Source organism: Macrobrachium nipponense, chromosome 43 (assembly GCF_015104395.2).
Source record: "Macrobrachium nipponense isolate FS-2020 chromosome 43, ASM1510439v2, whole genome shotgun sequence".
Taxonomy (NCBI): Eukaryota; Metazoa; Arthropoda; class Malacostraca; order Decapoda; family Palaemonidae; genus Macrobrachium; species Macrobrachium nipponense.
This window is the reverse complement of record NC_061104.1, coordinates 11,855,339-11,876,452: the sequence shown is the minus strand read 5'-3', so window position 1 is coordinate 11,876,452 and position 21,114 is coordinate 11,855,339. Positions and strand designations below refer to the sequence as shown.

Sequence of the window (21,114 nt, the reverse complement as noted above, 5' to 3'; positions counted from 1 at the left end):
TTCATACCAACCTCACTCACCTACTTCTTCCCAGAGGCCAAATGAAAAGTGTTTGGTGACATCAAAGGTGAGTGAGGTGTTAGTCCCCACTCAGCTCCTTAACCTTCAGCTGTCTGCATTGTTACCAGGTTCAAAGACCAATTTCCTGCTGAAAAGGCACTGATTTTTATACTTATAAAATACATATTACAGTACTTTAAAACATTCTTTTTTAACTGAACTATTTGAAGTATATTTCTAGGGTATTATTACTACAAGGTCTGCTAGAGTAAATTTGGAGTAGCTTCATTTTAGGACAGTTTCAAATTAAGTTGCATGTATGAGGAGTTAAGTTGGGAAATATGTATGTTTGTGTATCTTCATAAGATTTTCTTTGTGGTCATTCTGGGCATTAGACCTTGTGCTTCTTTTAGAGGTCAACCATATTTGAAACCGGGGAGGAATTAGATGGATTGTTATATTGTGAACTCTTGAGAATTATAGAGTTGTTGTATAGAATTATCTTCAGTTCATTCCTTGTAGCCTACTAGACCTAACTAAAGTCATTTGTTTACTGACTTAAGAGATTAAAACAAATGCAAACCAGACATGTGCCTTAACACTTAACATTACTTTCACTAAAATTTTTACCAGTCATCCATCTTTATTTCTGTTCATGTGTGCCAGTTTTTAAAGAAAAATTTTTACATAAAAAATCAGCATTAGTTTTCATATGTCCAGATAAAATTAGAAAATTTCTTCAATAAAGAATGTTTATAACTAAGAAAAAAATGATGTTACAGTAACAAAAACCAAAATTTATATTTTTATTTTTATTAAAATTGAACTTGACACTGTTGACCCAGTTCAGTGTGACCTGAATCTCAAACGTCAGATGTCAAAATCAAAGAAGCTTCCGTCTAAATAGGGTATAATCTCTGACCAATCACCAAAGGTAAATGCAGTATTGACAACTTGCTAGTTGTTATCTGGGGATTAATTCAGAGGGTTCGGTAGGTCATGGTATCTCACTAATACACACCAATAAACATTAATGCAAAATAACTGATAATGTTGTTAGTGATGATAAATTGTATAATGTTGGAAGACAAACCAAATACACACATACACACACACACACACACACACACACACACACACACTATTTGAATATAGTGAACTGTATTTAACTAGCATAAAGTAGGAAAACATATCGATTATTATTATCTCTAATTCCATAGTTTTATATTTTTTGCAAAATTTTGCAGCTTATTTAAAACAATAAAGAATATATAGTTACTGGAAGTATGAAATGGCTTCTCTCACATTGCTTCCAAGCGTTGAATTCTCGTTCTCATTAAATAAATGTTAGCTCTCGCAGTAACTACAACAGCGACAAAAGCTTCGTCAGCATTATCAGTAATAACGTTTATCATCATAGCAACTTCTCAAATTTCTCTGGAGGTTAAAGCAAGTTTTCAGATATACTTCGTCTTGCTTATGCAGTAAAAGGAAAAGATTGAGTAATGTATATGAATTAGAAATCATTCAGATACAGTAGTTTAGTTTCAACGCAGTTTTCAGAAAAGCCGCATAACACAAACAAAATGTAGAAAATTGTCTACTGTCATTTTTATACAATGCTTTGGGAAAAGTATGTCAGCATTGATCATTAGCTCCACAGAAATAACCTGCCATTACGTAATCAATATATACCTTGGTAATCCATTAAGAGAGAGAAGACAATGCATATAGGCATATGAGTGTTAATTTTGTAACCATTGGCATGTCTATCATTGAAATATTTTCCCCTTGGCATCTGTGGCATAGGGGATAATGAAGTAAACCTAATTATCTTCTCATTCGCCAAATTTGACCAACATAATTAACATCGGGTTAGTTTAATTTACTGCAGTGCGGACGGGCCTTGTGTGAGCTGATAATGAAAGTAATCTATCGCTAGTTGTGACTGGAATATAAAGTCGACCTATACGATATGAAGTCTCTCTCTCTCTCTCTCTCTCTCTCTCTCTCTCTCTCTCTCTCTCTCTCTCTCTCTCTCATATTAAATGATATGTCCCTTGATATCTTTTTCCTGTTGTTTTGTAATGAGTTAAAAAAAATTTAGGTTTCCATTATATGTAGATTACATATACAAACAAAGAAACATTACGCTCACAGGCCAGAGGAATTCATTCACATATGTACATAGTATATATATATATATATATATATATATATATATATATATATATATATATATATATATATATGTATATATATATATATATATATATATATGTATATATATACACACACACACACACACACACATATATATATATATATATATATATATATATATATATATATATATATTTATATATATATATATATATATATATAATATTTGCATGTATTTCTGGAGCCACTATTCAGGAGGTAGCAGTTTCTAGTATACCTCTGTCAAGACAAGTTCCTCACTGTTTATATAGTTCAGGTGCACTACGCAGCCCTATCTCAGGCCTTCACATAAAGGTTTCTTACTTTTGAAGTTTTGAAGTCTGGACTTCCCCATGAAATCAGATGACTTGTGACTTGCCATTGTTGGTCTTGTGCAGGCTCGGTACAAACCCCCTAAGGGAGCCTATAAGGTCACACAGAAGTAATGCTCAGGACTTTCTTTCATATAGGCAGTCCCCAGGTTACAACGGGGGTTCCGTTCTTGAGACGCATCGTAAGCCGAAAATCGACGTAAGCTGGAACATTGTCATAAATCCTAAGAAAACCTTACTTTTAATGCTTTGGGTGCATTAAAAACTATGTAAACTGCATTCTTATTGCATTTTTCATCAAGAAACCTTCACATATTGGTTATTTTGCATTTTTGGTGTCATATTTCTTCTGCCAGATGAGCGTTGTAGGCGCCGTAGCCCTGGAATATGCGTCGTAACCCTGGAAATAATTTCTAATGAATATAAATGAAAAGTGCCTTAACCTTGGAACGTCGTAAGCTGAACTCGTCGTAACCTGGGGACTGCCTAGTCATTTTCATTTCATCTGTCCACCCATAGGTAGCATGTGATTGGCTGACAGTCAGCATTTCTGGTATCATTGGTTTATTGTAATAAATATAAACAAATTCCTTTAACAACATATTTGAATGCTTATAGTATAGACATATCACCTCTCCCCTTTTGATGTAAATCATAAACCTGTCGATTTTTATTTATAATACTACATATACCAACACAAGCACATGACAGATCAGATGATATTTTATTTTACTGGCCTTCTTTTAAGGACACATTCCATTTTATTTTACTGGCCTTCTTTTAAGGGCACATTCCATTTCAGTCAAAATTACTTTTTTTTTAACCTTTTATCTATACTATATCTAATTACCATTGCAATGCCCAACAGGGAAAAAAATTGTATGCCTAGGCTAGCCTTTTATGCTGTATGTATGTCATTCACACTAGGTACTATACGTACTGGAAACTGAATAGTTTTAAACTTTTGCCAGATTTGTTATTGAGCCAATTAGTCCCAAAAGTGCCCAAGCACTGAGCAATTATAATTATTTGTATGCTTGAGAAAAAGTTATATATATATTCAGAGTATTCTGGAAAGAAAACCACATCATGCCATGTTATAACTGAAATTTCCTATTAGCCATTACAGCAATGGTTGTTAATTAACCTCCCCTAGGGCCTAGATAGCCTCAGACTACAACATTTCTTGCTTATTTCAAATATTAACCTTCTCGTGTAATTTACATAAAAGAAATTATTGAAATATCTCATATTCTCCCTAGCATATCCAGATGTCTTTTTATGTACCTACAGTGAGATTGAAAAATAATTGTTTAAAGTCCATCATTCGTTTGCATTTGACCAGAGTACACTGTTTATTACAAGCTTGCATTTGTGTGCTTGTATTGTTAAAATAAAGTATATAAACCACCATGGTTTTTATCCAAATTAGGTGCGAGGGTTGTTTGTATATTGTATAAGCATTCAGATGTATTCCAGAAGAAACATTTTGCATCTTTATAACAGTAAGCCTACAATATCAGAAACGTTTTAAGCCATTCGAGAGCTAGCTGTGCATTGCCAGAGCTACCTAAAACCTACCTTCATGAGTGGACAGATGAAATGAAACCTACTATAGTGAAGAGAGTAGGTAAATTGCATGGTCTTGCCCATATAAAGTGGCACACAGATGGATGGGAAATCTCTCTTTTTCACTCTTGAGCTTGATGCAAAAATTTACAATCTGTCAGTTCATGATGAGAGAGGTCTTTCTCAATCCCATCCCTCTGAATTTTTGTAGATGATGATCAGAACAATACTCTCATGTCCAATGTGAGTTTTACAGTACTACTACCAGTGATGAACTTAACATCTTAGGCCCAAATGCTAACATCTGTTCATAAGTACAGGCAGGCACAAGAAAGAAGTATTTGAGAAAACATCCCTAACATTTAGCTGGAACTTCTCGTCATTTCCTTGAATAATTACTTTATAGGGTGATTGGGTGATTTATGGGTTTTAGGGCTAATGCCAAGCACTGGGCCAACTAAGGCCATTCAGCATTGAAATGGGAATTGACAGTGAAAAGGTTTGAAAGGTGTAACAGGAGGAAAGCTTCGCATTTATACTATGAATTAATTGTTGGGAAAGGGTGGAAAGTAAGATGGAAGAAAGATAAGAAAGGAGGTACAGTAAAAGGAACGCTGGTGATAGAAGTTCACTCTCAACTTGGTTCGGAAGTCATGTAAAGCCGTTGGTCCCGTCGCTGAATAACCACTGGTTCCATGCAATGTAAAAACACCATACAAACAATATAGGATGTCTAATGGTTGCCAAGTATACAACTGCCTGAGTGCTGCTAGACCAGAAGTCTCTCTCCTAAGGTTTAAGGTATCGAAAAGATGGATAATTAAAGGGGGAACTGATGATTTCCATCTATCTTCTACCCAGCAGCCAATAACTGTATCCTTGCTGATAGGGCCAGATACAGGTTAATTATATAACAGAGCTCTTAATATCTGACTATTTAGTTGGTATATGTAACTTAATTCATATCCCTCTCAGCAGGTGGCAGAGCATACTACATACTTAACTGGGATTCCGAGACATATTTTACCTTAGTAGCTTATCTCCTTGTCTTACTTATTTGGTTAGTTCACCCAGTTTGCTGACGAGTTTACAAACAAGTCAAATTCTGGCACAGGACCCTGTTATCCTCAACATCACATATGCCAGGATTTACAAGTGATTATAGGAATCGTCCTTTTGCTGCTTACACACACGACCAGGAAGCCAATGTAACTAGGGGAGAAATCAACACGAGTTATGATCTCTTGATGATGTATCCCACCTAATACAAATTTCCAAATAAAATACAAAGTTAAGCATTCTAACACAAAGAAAACCTCAAATTGTTAAGGTTATGTATATTTTTCATGTAAATACAATCCTGAAGTTTGGTATTTCATTCCTCTACTAACCAAACCTATTTTTTTTTTTTAAAGTGATGCTTTGTTTGCTTACCAAGAGTGAGGATGCATCCCCCAACCCTCACTCCTCTGATAGTAGTTTACCCTGTTCCCAACCATCAAGAACTTATCCAGCTCGTCAAAAGTATCCACACAAAACACGTCAAATTATGTCTAGGAAAGGTGTGGTTTGAGTATCGGTGAAAAACTGGTTAAAAACTACTTCTAGTGTTGACATGGAGGCTAAAAATTCTCATATCTCTTCTTGAATGTTCTTATCCACTGCTCTCAGGGTCTTCAAGTTTTGGATAGATTGTAAAAAATGCATATAAAGTCCACTCTCAGATATGTTCAACTGTTCATATAATTAGAAAACAATATTTGAATATGCCATAATTGGAAAACCATACTTGAATATGCCACAGAAATAATCATATTTTATGGAGGTCCTCAAATTTACAATGCAGTGGTAACTACAGATGATTAATTTTGATATAAGGATTAATCAAAAGCTTTTTAACTGTTCTCATGTCGTTTTATTTGAATACACCAAAGTACAAAGATAATCCTGTGACGCGTCGAGCATTAACTGGAATGTCATTATATTATAAAATTCAAGGCACACACCTAAAGGCTTCAAGACAATTGAAGAATTGGTCCATGATACTTTACTGGCATCATTTTTCCATGGTCAAATGACTTTTACGTAAAAGCTGCTCTTAATTTTAAGACCTTTTGAAAGTAGTACAATAGAACCTCTTAAATTCAGTCAATAAAATCTGCATTGCACTCTCATACCATTGGCTGCCAAAAGCATAAATAACTTGACTAAAAGTTACAGAACAATACTTAAAAAATAAATTCTCAACATATTAATTAGAGGGATCTTAGACCAGAAGGATCTTAGACCACAAGCTATGTCAGGAACATTTCATCAGTGCTTACAGTTCAGTTCAATACCTCTAAACTGGTAACACAACGAATAGTACAGTTGCCAAATTTAGAAGTATTACATACATTTAAATATATGTGGCACATCCAAAATGTAACTAAAGTAGCTCTTGGTCTACGACTACAACTAGGGACATCTTCGGGCAATATCAATTAGTTTTACAATGTTCGTTCAACAGAAAATTATTTACTTATAAACTGCAGTACTAATCTTCAATGAAAATAGAAGAGAAAGGCATTCATTATCCTGATCTTGCGTGCCAAATATTAGAGGGAAAAAAAAAAAAGGTCGAATCCAGATTGAGGAGGGCCTTGGGAAAAATTTTTATATGGACGGACATTTGGTAATGAAAGCAATACACTGGATTGTGTTCACATATACCGCAAAACTATCTTCATATTTATGTCGGCTACTACCAGCAAAAATAAGTTGATACTGTAACTGAAATTACCATAATCATACAAGTAAAGCTGTCTTGGGAAGTTAAAACAAATTGCTTAAAATAACTGGGTTCCTTGGCAACTGTTTGATCTTTGATCTAATTAAAGGCTTCCTAATTGGCAGAACTTGTTGCCTTTACCAAATTTATAATGCCCAAAAGTGATTTTTCAACCAGTACAGTACTAAAGTTTTATATTACCCAATGCAATCTATGTAAAAAAAAAAAAATAAAAAATAACATGCAATTTGCAATACCTAAGTGGCATGCTAACCACAAGTTACTGATCAATTTTTTAAGTCAAGCTAAATTTGTCATTTTACAGTAAGTTAAAACCTCAAAAATAAAATGGATACAAATATAAATTTTATCGGTTTGCTATAATTGCTTAATCTCTTGGTTTTATATAAATGACATAAGTATGATATATAGTCACAAAGACAGATAAATGAGAACACATCCATAAAAAGAATACAAAAACAGGTTGAAAAACAGTACTACACTACAACGAAATCAGTACGAGAGAAAGAAAAAAAATATTGGGTGTTGGAAAGAGGATGCCAATCTGTTAACATGTCCCTAAACAAAATTTTTAGTGTGCGAGTACCCCGATGGAGGATGGAAAAAATGTATATACACTATTAGCTAGTGTACCAGCTGTCCTATAAAAAGAAATATATGCGCGCACTGATAAAAGTGCCATCAAGAAAATGATGTGGAGCGTACAAACAGGATGCATTTCATATTCAGCACTATTCCAAAATGAAAAATGCATTAATCATAAGCAAAATCAAAACTGTTAATGCCTATTCTCAAAAAAAAGGAAAAAAAAATCATGTAATAAAAATAAATGTAAAGAACTGTTCGACAAAACATCAATAAGGCTGAAGTTTACGTGCGAGATATAACAGAAAAGGAAAATAATTGGTAATTTTCTCTTTGGTTTAAACGATTATTTACATGTCACAATATCTATGCTAACTAGCAAGATATTGTAATTCAATGAAAAATGACATCAACGGTAATTTGGATTTAGCTAGGTACACCAAAGAACAGTCAAGAATTTACAGATGGCATGGAGAAAAATCTTTATAGACAATTTTGACCTTGTTGCATAAAGGGAAGTAATCTGGAGATCTGACACATTACAATGCAACACTTGGACCTAAGAACATTAATTTGAAGGCCACATCAAAAGAATTAAGAAACTAACACACTCATTCATTTCCCAAGATAGAACTGTACTCAAGACATTTCGCATAGCTTGGAAAATGTTAATTTACCAGTAATCTTCGTTTATGTTAATTTTGATATGGTACAGACGCACTATTGTTAGGAAAAGAAAAAGGAGCAGTGTTATGCTATTGCTGCTAGAAAAGAGGACCACCTCGAAAAATCTTCAGGGATATTATGAATTTTGTGTACACTATACTCGAAGATTAACGCAAATTTTAAGAAAATTCACTACTGGCAGCAAACTATATGCAATCACTAACAACTATTATGAAATTTTTAAAGGGTAGAAGAAGATGAACAAATATGACCTTACATGAAAGCTTAATGTTTGTTATAAACTCAATAGGTTAGTGGACTAGGTGGTTCTATCCCTAAAACAACCATCGAGACTATACAGAACACTTATTAGGCTAACTTAATAAACCGTTTTCACCTCTTGGCTCAAATTTGACATTTCTTATGATGAACCTAACTTCACGAGAACTGTATTGATCTAAAGACAACCCCGACTTTAGGAGTGGTATACTACCATTACATAACATGATAAAACTCATTATCACAAACATTTTTATATTGTGAAATGACTTCTGGCCAGTGCTTTTCCCTATTCCTCCCAGTCAGGTCTAGATTTTTGTATAACTCCTTTTCCCATGGTTTCATGAGCTTAATGGAAAGTGTAAAAGCTGAATCTTAGATCTATACAAACCTTATCTTTTTGAAACAAAAAATTTCCCATGACGATAATGACTGATAATAATGATACAGACCTCCAGATTCTTCTTTTTACACATGCAATTTCTGAACAGTTGAAAAAGAAAAGAAAAAATGTGCCATAAACCAATGCAACTAATTAAAGTGAATACAAAGATGAGCCTGTATGAGAAAAACAGGTCGACTTCAAATTCATAGTTCCTTGAAAATATACCTTTCAACTGGGCTTGCAAAAACATAAATAAATAACATCAGAACCAAAGTTGGGCAGGTTACCACTTACTTCACTGTACTGTTCGATGTTTAAAATGTTCAAAGAAAAATATAATCCTAATCAGCCCTTTCAATTAAAAGCAGACATCCGTAAACTTCACAAAACTGATATAACATTTGCAGAAGTCAATGCAACCACTAAGCAACATTTTACTCCATGGTATCATAGAACAGAAGTGTAAAAATCTGAGAAACTAGAAAAGATATGAAAATCAGGAGACGTAAAAAAAAAATACTAGTATGCATGTAAAATAAAAATAAAAAAAAATAAATTCCTTTAGCTAATTTACAGACTCCATTAAAAATCAGCTCAGTAATTCATTACACAGTACAGTAACAACAAAATTAAGGTCCAAAATCAGTCAAATATTAATTATACCCATTGTATTAGGCTGAAAACTCATACACGAGATATAGGCATGATATGTCACTTTGTAATGTAAATAACACAAGAAACAGAATTATGTTCAGTCAGATACATATACATACAATAAATCTGAAACTGATACCCAGGTTTTCTATTCACTATGATGAGAAACGCTTCAATAAAATGGACCCAGGACAGACATCAGGGTAAAAGAAAACTTCACAAATTGTGCAAAACTTAATTTTTTTTTTCAGATGCTGTATCAATAAACCAGGCAAGAGACAAAGCACAAAGGTGGATGCTATATGAAAACTATTTCTTTCGTGATTAAGTCATTTCTGCTCTGACATTCCACTATAAACAGAAAAAATGCTTTGGTGTTAAGTCATAAAACAAATTTTGGTAACCTTATGGCAATGTCGTCTGATGTATCAAAAGGACATCCTAGACTTTAAAGTGTTATAAACTCTTACGGTATGAGTTCACTGGGTAGTGCATAACCTATCATTCGCAATATAGTATTCAAAAGTATCCGATAGAATTTGTCGTGACGATAAAACACGAGAGCTTGACTCAAGCTCATTTCCTATATAAAAGGCTTCGGATTTTTTCATGTAATTCCCTCTCTGTAGATAATGGACTAAAATGCAGCATTTTATGTTCGTGTAACATCTTTAAAGCCAAGACTTAAAGAATACTAAAAATTCCTGTTATCTATGCATAATCTATTCTAAGCATGATCTCTAAAAGGAACAAAGATCAAATGGAGGAACAGCAGTAGTTACCAACTGGTATGGTTTCATAAGCTGAGGCCAAAAGAATAAAATTTATCAATTGTCTAATTACCCCTACAATGTACTTAAATCCCTAACAAATTTTGATTTTTTATTAAAAAATATACAAACCCTCATATCAAATAATCAAAAACTACCAAACTCATGGTTGGGAAAGACAACATGGCAGATTAAAGTTGTTTGCTTAAAACTTACCACATATCTAAACTAAGACTGGATAGTATTTAACACTTCCAATGAAAGGTTATAATATGAAGTATGGCAATTACTAAACACTAGAGGGTAGTAGAGTATTAGATGTTCATAGGACTTCATGACTTCCTTTGCAGTATGATCTATATGAAATTGTCCTGAGCAAAATAATGGTATGCCATATTAAATAAGGATTAGATTATCAACATAAACAAAAAAAAAATTCTCATAAGGACAAATTATATTAACGACTTCATTCATAGTAATCATTTATAAAAAACAAATACATGGATTAAATTTACCAGCACATAAATACTAATCAGCTTTAAAAAAAATATTAAGGTCTTGAGCAGGACAGAAAAAAAAAATCCAGATGCTGGCCTCTGCTACCTGATCAAATGTCTTGCATGTTTGGTATCCTGAGCAACATATGCATAAAAATCATGACTGACAGAAATGCACATACTGTACCCTGAAGATGATCACCTTGGCAGACACAAGTTACACTGATAAACTCAATTTCAGAAAAAAAAGCTAGTACCCATAATCTAACTAAAGATTTTGAATTGCAGCAGATGATAAAAGCAAAGTTGTGTTGAGCAGACACAGGTTCAACCTAGCATTGACATATGCACTTCAAACACATTGGATGACTTGGCTGGGGAATTATGATTCTTTAAACATTTGCCATGTAACAAACAATTACATAGGGTAGATAGAAGACTCTATGAGCAATTTCCAATCTTAAAGTCTGGAAGTTTAGCTTTATGTAAAACAAAGGTTTGTATGCAAGTAAACAAGGAACAATTGCACTTCTCAAAGTGTGAATCAGTTACTAAATGGAAAAATATCAATAATATTCAGATATAACATTCAATGTTAGAATCCTAATACTGTATACTATCAAAAGGAAAATTGAAAAATATAAGTTTAAAAGAAAAATATAACGTTATTATGCAAAATATCAATTCAAAATGGGGAAACTGAATCCTGCATTAAATTTCAAACTAGACAGAGAGAACATAACAATAACCCATACACTAACAGGTTAATAACTTTAAGAATTGTTTTTGATGTGAAAATATTATCAATAATTTATACATTAACTGCCCTCAAAAAATGAATGGAGATAAAATAAATATCGAGCAAAAAATCTACTAGCCTTCTGAAACACTAATTTAAACTGTGTAACTTGCTCAATCCATGGGCTACTGTCAAATTCAAGACTAGCCAAAAAAACTATGATACATTAACCATTAACACAAAAATAAACCTATGATACATTAATCATTAACACAAAAATAAACCTATCTTATACAACTGCAAGATATTATTCATAGGATTTAAGACCATTAAATAATAGCCATGAAAAGTATTTTTGTTAAACCTGCAAAATCCTTTGAGGAACTAGCCATGAAAATTATTCTTACTGAACGATAAATCCTAATGCATTTCAGAGGAGGACATGTACTTAACATACACAATAACTATGATCAAAGCACTAAATATTCAATATAAAAATTTTTTTAATGTAATGAATAACTTTTTGTGCTACCTCCAGATCAAATTCCTACAGAGATCATGTCTAGAACTTTTATATAAATGATAAATGTGAGAGCAAACTTCTATCCTAAAGAAGCCTTTCTTTTTGTTTTATATACGCTGCACAATTAATCGCAATATTGTACATAGAGAGATTTACCTGACACGGTATACAAACGACTATAAGTATTTTTCGTGAAAAAAAAGGAGGGAACTCTTGATTTAAATACTCTTACTCATTTCTTTGAAGGGGACTGAAGTTACACGAACAAAGGTAAAACAGCTATCCAAACATCATGTATCATATATACACCTAATACAGTACCATACAACTCAATTCTTAAAACTACCGTGCCTCTTCGCAATCAAGAGGAGAAAGAGAACAGTAATACGTGACAGGTGAAGAAGAAACTGTAATTTAAGATGTATATAGAGTATTGTTTTCACCCAAGTACTGTACTGATTTTTTTAATGGAATGATCGAGAACTTCAAAAATTTTATTTATTCTTTTTATAACATATAAAAGTATTTTACCATGAGTGTAATACAAACCAACAGAAACTGAAGTAAAATGGGTGAAACAATCACTAATGCATTAGGGAAGAATATTCAACTGAAAACTAATGCTAAGTGTAGAATGAGAGAGCAAAATGTAGGCTCTGAAGTCTTGGAAAACTTAAGTGTATGTTCCTCAACACAAACTGACATGACCAAAACCCATTTCCAAATCTTCGTAAGACGACGACAATAAAATGAAAAACAACAGTATAGAATAAGTTCCATGTGTTGTGTCCAACTGCCATCCATTTTACAGAATAGTGCAAAATCCTGCAAACTCTGGCAAGTGATAAACACAATCATCTACCAATTTCCAAGATTCCTACCAACTCTTTTCAATTAGACAAAATCAGAATGTAAAGCAAGAGTTCCCAGGGAAAAGTTAAACGAAATATAACAGCGGAGAGGAAATACACATTCACCATGCCTGCACATCAGCAGTAAGAAGCACAGCTGCTCATCGACGTATTCTTTACAATTTATATAATCTGAATTTCTCAAGTTCTACTGTATTTGAATAGCAATATGAGAATATTCTCACTATATTTCCTCACATACTGTTGTGCCCAGGAAACACCAATTTTGGAAAGATCTGGCTATTTTATATATCCGGGACATATGCATGCTACCAACAGTTATAACTAGTTAAATCAGCATTGCCTTGAACTATCCAATCAATTAGGAATCTTTTAAACACCATACCCAACGCCATATTCTGAATAATACATACTAGAGTACAATACGATATTGATTGTACATTAAATTCCTTATTGCTAGATGGTTTTTTCATATAACATTTTTGAGTTTATTAGTCCTAATCTATGAATCCTGTGAGATGTATGAATTTCTTCTTTATACTGTAACTGTATAAATAATGAATACTAATGATTTCAAACATTTAAGATTCACTTCGTACAGTATTTCAATACCAAGTGAAATGTTAACACGCTAATATGAGCACACAAGACAAAACCATCTTTAACAAAGACTTAACTAATGACACAAAATATATATAACAAGATAACTAAGATATGTGCACAAAAAATTGGTACGAGACATGTATAATTAAGCTACATTCCAATAACAGTAACTTATGTATTATACAGTACATCTATGCACCCCATTTACTATTCTATTAGATGACAAACTATTTAAAATACAATTCTGTACTCAAAATACCAAAACACAAAGAAAAATTGCACTTCCAGTAATGAAACCAGACAGAACAAAACTCAAGTCTTAGTTCAAATTTACATCAATTATCAAATAGTACTGAGGATACAATACATTCTGATATATCAAAGATAATCCCTTACATAGAATTCAAACTCTTCGTGAACGCTATATTAAAATAATTACGAAGTTTCTTTAGCAAGACGTTGGGTAAAGGATTGCATCCCTAATCACTATAAAAGCTGCTGCATTAACTGTTGCTACCTATTAATGCAGTTACCCAGACTAACTCATCAAACACTATATGGTATCTCTTTTCCGGATGGCTTTCTTTGAATATATTTGGCATTAGAAACGCAATAAAACAATATTCGCACGAAGGAAATACTGTCGGAACTTCATGAAAAGCCAAAGCGAACAAGCTTTTCATAGAAGTTTTTCATTTCCTACCAGAGCAAATGAGAACCATATGTGGTTTATGACGCGAGTATATCCCAGTTAATGTTGAACTGCTGCTGCTGCTGGAAGACTCAATATGAACCTGGAAATAAAAAAAAATTAAATAGATGCATGAACATCATTAAAGGCTTACACAAATGTAATCACTTTTTTCTCTAAATTGTACATAATTCTAACTTTTCAAAACCTACAAGCCATTTCAATAGTAGCAGCTCAAATGTAATTGTAGAAAATAAACTTCACAAAATTCCATAGGTACACAATCCATTATATCGTTGAATCTTGTGATAAGACTTGTATGCGAGATTTTAAATGAAAGCATCCATTACTAAAAAGTTTTCTGGCCTAGCCTACAATAAACTTTTGCTTTCACAAAACAGCACATCATTAATACACACACTACCAAACCATCAAAAAAGCTTAAGAAAGCTAATTGAAATGCTTGTTTCATTAAAACCCACTGGATATATGATGACTTATAGTGTGTGGAGCTTATCCCACTTGCACAAACCTAATACTATCCTGAAAAAAAAACCATACGTACACTCCATCTTGAAGAACCCTCCTAATGATTGACATTTACTCTCATTCAACTGCAACTCCACTGGATTCACATCTTGGCATCACTCTCACAGATCACCAATATATTAGAGTCATTGTGCCAGCTTTCTCTCATTTTACAGTTTCTCTTTAGCATCTCTATTTAAAAATTTTTCTTTGCCTTATCTCTCTTTTCCATCCCTGTTCAATGCATTTGTTTCATTCTGCATGGGACAGCAACTGACAACCGAGTCTTCTATCAAGAGATTTAATTATAAAATCTGTTATTTTTTCAAGGATGACTGATGTCTATTCATCATGTTGTGATCATTTACTAATTTTTAAATTATTAAAACTTAAATTCAAGTTATCCTTAGAGGCTGGATTCTTATAGTATGCAAGTACATACAATTGCTGATTCTATTGGGAATTTTACTCTTACTCTTATTACAGAAAATATTTTTTGTTTTAATGAATTTGAGTTTCCTTTAACTAGTACATTAATTAGAAGTTTATGGGGAAGCTGTTTTGTGTCTTCTCTTGGGAACTTGGCAGTTGTTTTTGATGATTGGATTTTACTGTCTCAGCTTGTGTTGGGCTGCCAGGTTAAGCTTTCTGTGCCTTCATGTTTGCAATGAACGGAGACCCTGTGCTTTTAACCCTCTTACGCCGATTGGACGTATTAAACGTCGAGTCAAAATGTCTCCCGTATGCCGATTGGACGTATCATACGTCGGCTCAAAAAAGTTTTTTTTAAAAATTCGCAGAAAAATACTTATAGGCCTACCAGCCGAAAACTTTTGAATCACGCGCTTGGGGGATGCTGGGAGTTCACGGATCAAGGCGTTGTTTTGTTTGCAATCGCTACGCAGCGCGCAAGTGCGAATTTCTTTCTTATCGCACTAAAAAGTATCAGTGACACATCTCAAAATTATTTCGTCACTTTGACATAATTTTTGCACCATTTTAAATTATCCTTTACATGAAGTATTATATATGAAAATGTGCGAAATTTCATGTAAAATACAACAAAAAAAATACTCATGATTGTAGCTTTTACCAGTTTTGAAATATTTTCATATAAATAACGATAAGTGCAAAAATTTCAACCTTCGGTCAACTTTGGCTCTACCGAAATGGTCGAGAAACGCAATTGTAAGCTAAAATTCTTATATTATAGTAATATTCAATCATTTGCCTTCATTTTGCAACAAATTGGACATCTCTAGCACAATATTTTGATTAATGGTGAATTTATGAAAAAACTTTTTCCTTACGTTCGTGCGATAACTACCGATAAATTTTTTCGTGCGATTGTCCTAATGTTTGCACCCTTTTAAATTTGCCGTTACATAAAGTTTTATATATGGAAATGTGTGCAATTTCATGCACAATACAACAAAAAACAACCCATGGTTGTAGCTTTTATCAGTTTCGAAATATTTTCATATAAATAACGTTGTGCAAAAATTTCAACTTTCGGTCAACTTTGACTCTACCGAAATGGTCGAAAAACGCAATTGTAAGCTAAAACTCTTATATTCTAGTAATATTCAATCATTTACCTTCATTTTGCAACGACTTGGAAGTCATCTAGCAAACTATTTCGATTTATGGTAAATTTATGAAAAAAAAAAAAAAAACATTTTCCTTACGTCCGCAATGTAACTCTTCCGAAAAAATCTGAATTTTTGTGCGATTGTCGAAATGTTTGCACCATTTAAAATTAGCTGTTACATAAAGTTTTATATATGAAAATGTGCGCAATTTCATGTAGAATACAACTAAAAATTATTGAAGGTTGTAGCTTTTCTCTTTTTTCGAAATATTTGCATATAAATCACGATAAATAGAAAAAAAACCACGTTCGGTCAAATTTGACTCTACCGAAATAGTTGAAAAACGCAATTGTAAGCTAAAACTCTTACGGCCTAGTAATATTCCGTCATTTTTCTTCATTTTGAAACAAATTTGAAGTCTCTAGAACAATATTGTGATTTATGGTGAATTTTTGAAAAATATATTTACCTTCACTCCGCGCGCCGATTCGCGGCCGCAAGTCTCCAAAATACGTAAATCGCATTATCCTAATATTTGCTCCTTTTCATATTAGCCGTTTTATAGAGTTTCATATATCAAAATGTGCGCAAATTCATGAATAATACAATAAAAAAGAAGTGAAGGTTGTAGCTTTTTCCATCTCCGAAATATGTGCATATAAAAAATATATATATAAAAATTTCGACATTCGGTCAAATTTAACTCGTCCGAAATGGTCGAAATCTGCAATTCTAATCTAAAACTCTTACAGTATCGTAATATTAAATCATTTGTCTTAATTTTTGAAACAAATTGGAAGTCTCTAGAACAAATATTTAGAATTACGGTGAATTTTTTAAAATAACATTTTTTTACGTCCGCGCGTTACGAATTCGTACATCATTTTGTAATAATATTTTTCCGGTGTTGCTTTATTGTTTTACTATGTATTATATATCAAATGATTGCAATTTAGTGTACAATACAACGGAAAAAAAATTAACTCGTTAGCTTTGACCGTTTTTTGCACAGCGTGATTTTAATACAATTATCTATGAATTTTTTTTTTTCACTACCATATCTCGCATTATTTACATATGATAATGATACTATTTTTCATTTCTGATGATTGCATACTAAACTTCAGGCAATAACAAAAAAATGAGCCAAAAATGAACTCTTAATCTTTAAAACTAAGCGCGCTGTGATTTTTTGAAAAAATAATTTTTCCGCTCCGCGCTCACTCCAAACCGGCGCCGGCATACAGGAGAGGTTTTGATTTTTGTTTTTAGGGCTTCGGCGTAAGAGGGTTAAGCTCTATGTTGAAATAACTGTATTGAACGGAGACCCTGCGCTTTTAAGCTTCATGTTGAAATAACTATTCCTGCAGAATATATGCAGTGTTTGCTAATGCTGAGATGTAGGCTGGTAGTTCAAATTTGCACAAAAAAGATCCTACAATTGCCTGGCAACAAAGGTTTTGGCAAACACTTCATAATTTCAGATCTACGCGTCACCACTGTCCCCATCATCACCCTCAGTCAAGGAACCCACCGTCAGACTGTACATCAATATGAAAGACAGAATGATACAATCTGTGGCACAGAAAGTCTTTAACTCCCACTACCACTACTCCTAAACAAAAGACAAACCAGCCATCAGGTGCCCTGTCACTCGCCCAAGGCATCAACATTGCTGTGTATGAGAGAGTCCACTCCAGCTTTTAAGCCACCACCACTGACCTTGCCACTTCACCCATTGTCTTCTTAAGCAACAAATATTTTCTACCCTTTCTGTGCCTTCCTATGGTTTCTTGTCTTGTTATATTTTCCGTGCTTGTTCTAACCATTTATTTCTTTGGAAACTAAAGTCCATTTTCTAGTTTCTCTTCATCATCTCTCTCAGACTTCATTATAATCAAGCCACAATTCAGAACATTCTTGCAGTCCCACAGTTTCAGAGGAACCAGTTCCATTTTCAGTCCACCATTTCCTTCACATTTTCATAATTAAATTTCATGATATATGGTGGCTAGTAGAAATTTGTGGTATTTAGTATTGGTACAAGGAGGGTTTATAAACACGGTCAAGTAGTTTGTCAGGCAAACACTGTTACCAGATAACAATGGGAAAAGTAAATGTGTGCTGATGAAGTCAGAAGTAATCACCATGGACTAACAACAGGCATTGCCAGTGTTCGTGGTTCAGAGCTTCAGACAGTGTCTGTTGCAAATAAAAACAAATTTCAAAACCATATTAATAACATTCAGCTCAAGAGTTAAAACACTGCATCTTGACCTATGGCATGGGTTCCAAACTGTCTACCAGACTTTGACCAGCAAACAGAGCAGAAACGATGGTATACATCAATATATATCTGGTAGAACTGTTTGTTACCGGGTCAGTTCTCCCCAAATATGCGCTCATGACATCACCATACTACATTGTACAATATGGTAACTGTTTGTCCAATGAACAGTCATTGATTGCCACATATATTTTTTTCTTTGTATATTTATATAACTTCCCTTATTTTTCATTTAGGGGACTGCTTGGTTTGAATTTTAATCAGGGCATCATTTTTTAAGTAAATAATTGATGGGATTATTGTTACTGTAATTTTCTAGCCTAAATAGTATATGGCAATTTTTTTCAGCCTCATTCGCAGTAACTTTCAGTCCAGATTTCTCTTTTCAGCTTCATTTTATTCAGTGATTTGTTTTTTCCTGTTCATTACCTTCTTGTAAATTATTGGGTTTTGTATTACATTGCCATATAAATTTGTTATTATTTGTATTAAACTAAAGCCTATGTGAATTTGTTTGATACTTAATTATGTACTAGTGTTTAATGGTGAGGCAATTCTTTGTTGGTCCAGCAACTGACCAAGTTTCAGTGGAAGTATGCTTGCAGCTCATTTTACTCTCTCCAGTTGACCCTCATCTTGAATGTCATCATGTAAAATGTAGACGTGTTTGCTTCATAAGAGATTGCCCAGTGTCTGAATTGGTCTGTATAGTTACATAATTTTGTCTCTGTATATACATTATTTTGATCACCGTGAAATTTTTATATAAGATAAATTTTGCTCAGAGAGTTTCTCAACAAAGACCACTAACCACTGAAAATTAGTATTATCTTCTTACCCACCATTATTCCTACATTGAGGGGATGGTTGCCTGATGTGCCGTCTACACTGCCTTCTATCAAAGGCATCACCCTCCACCAAACCCCTTCTCTCCATATCTTCCTTCACTGTATCTCGCCATCTAATTCTCAGTCTTCCTCTTAACAGGTTCCTCCCAAGCCCTCTTCACTCTCCCCTCGTCACCTCAACACATGCCAAAACCATCTCAATTATGACTCTTATCACCTCTGTAATATTTACTAAGCCTGCCCTTCTTATTTCATCATTTTCCAATCTCTCAAGCAGCAATATTCCCATAATCCACCTCAGCATTCTCATCTATGTTCTCTCGAGCTTTAATTTACACTGGTCTTATCACTGTGTTATAGATCTTGACTTTTAGCTTGATTGGCATTTTCTGATCACATACCACTCTGGCTACCTATCTCCACTTCTCCCAAGCAGCTTTTATCCTACACTCAACTTCAGCTTCACATCCTCCCACTTGGCTTAAAGTAGATCTTAAGTATTTAAACTTTTCTGCCTGTTTTATAAATGAGTCTCTTCTTTCTTGAAAATTAGTATTATGATGATCTACTTTTTAATCTTTGAAGATTAGTATTGAGCTGATCTACTTTCTATCTTTCATATGTCCTACAGGCATATGAAAGATAGAAATATCGGTGCCAGCAGACAAATCTATATAGTCCCCTACAGTTTTAATAGTTCAACGTATGTAAACCCTGAGAATCTTTAACACACATTTGAAATTTACAAATAAATAATTTAAACACAAAGAGATGTAGAGGATATGCCTGGTTCATATGAAGAAAATAGATTTAAAGACAATTTTCATAAACTTGTAACAACAAGCACTCCAAGTATTCTTTATGATGACAATCTTCTTAATATTTTTAAACTTATCACTTAAATTCAAATCTTTACCAGATCATAGATACTAAGAATAAAATTAATAATATAGTACCATATTACTTTCCATGTACAATACATACCATCAATTTGATGACACAAAAAATAAGGATACTCTATTCAGAATAGTATTAGATATGGTTAACAGTAAATGCGCATTCATAAACATTTTATGACCAAATTATAAAATAAAAAATAGAATCTAGTAATAACTTTGAGACATGCAAAACTAATCTACATATATTAATAAATTGGTAGCAGACATGCTTAAATCATATAAAGTGGTATCTTCAGATAATTACCTTTCATGTGTACAATACTAAATTTCATAAATGTTCTACCAAGTCCTTAATGCTTAAATCATATAAAGTGGTACCTTCATATAATCACCTTTTATGTATACCATACTAAATTTCATAAATGTTCTACCAAATATAAAATAAGCTCAGTAAATTGTATTTACATATCATACTTTATTTGATTTTGGATAAACTTGCCAAATAAATGGATCATTAAAATTAGAAAACTAATAAAATTTCAGTTATGCAACAATAATCCTGAAGGCCTTGGTAATCTTACGCTATCTTCTTCTGATATTAGTTCTCCATCATATACTATACACCAAATGATCATCTTAGATGCACTGTTGTCTCAAATAATAAATATATTAATACCCTTTTTAAACATACACAGTAAGTCCCCAGCTATTGACGGACTCGGTTAATGGCAATCTGGTTTTATGAAAATCGGCACTCATGGCACCACAACGGGCAGATTTTTTACTATCGGCACCATAAAAT

At 33.2% G+C, this 21,114-nt stretch overlaps 1 protein-coding gene across 3 annotated transcripts in view; it reads right to left on the bottom strand.

Annotated features, from left to right (window-relative positions):
• Window positions 1-5,995: 5,995 nt before the first annotated feature.
• The window catches only part of LOC135213531 (uncharacterized), an 80,508-nt gene continuing 65,389 nt past the window's right edge, over window positions 5,996-21,114 (bottom strand). For all 3 annotated transcript variants that reach the window (XM_064247454.1, XM_064247458.1, XM_064247459.1), the window contains one exon: window positions 5,996-14,261. Coding sequence is in view for 2 of the 3 variants with exons in the window: in XM_064247458.1 (XP_064103528.1) it covers window positions 14,251-14,261 (11 nt within the window). In the remaining variant the exon portion in view is untranslated. The remainder of the gene's footprint in view (window positions 14,262-21,114) is intronic.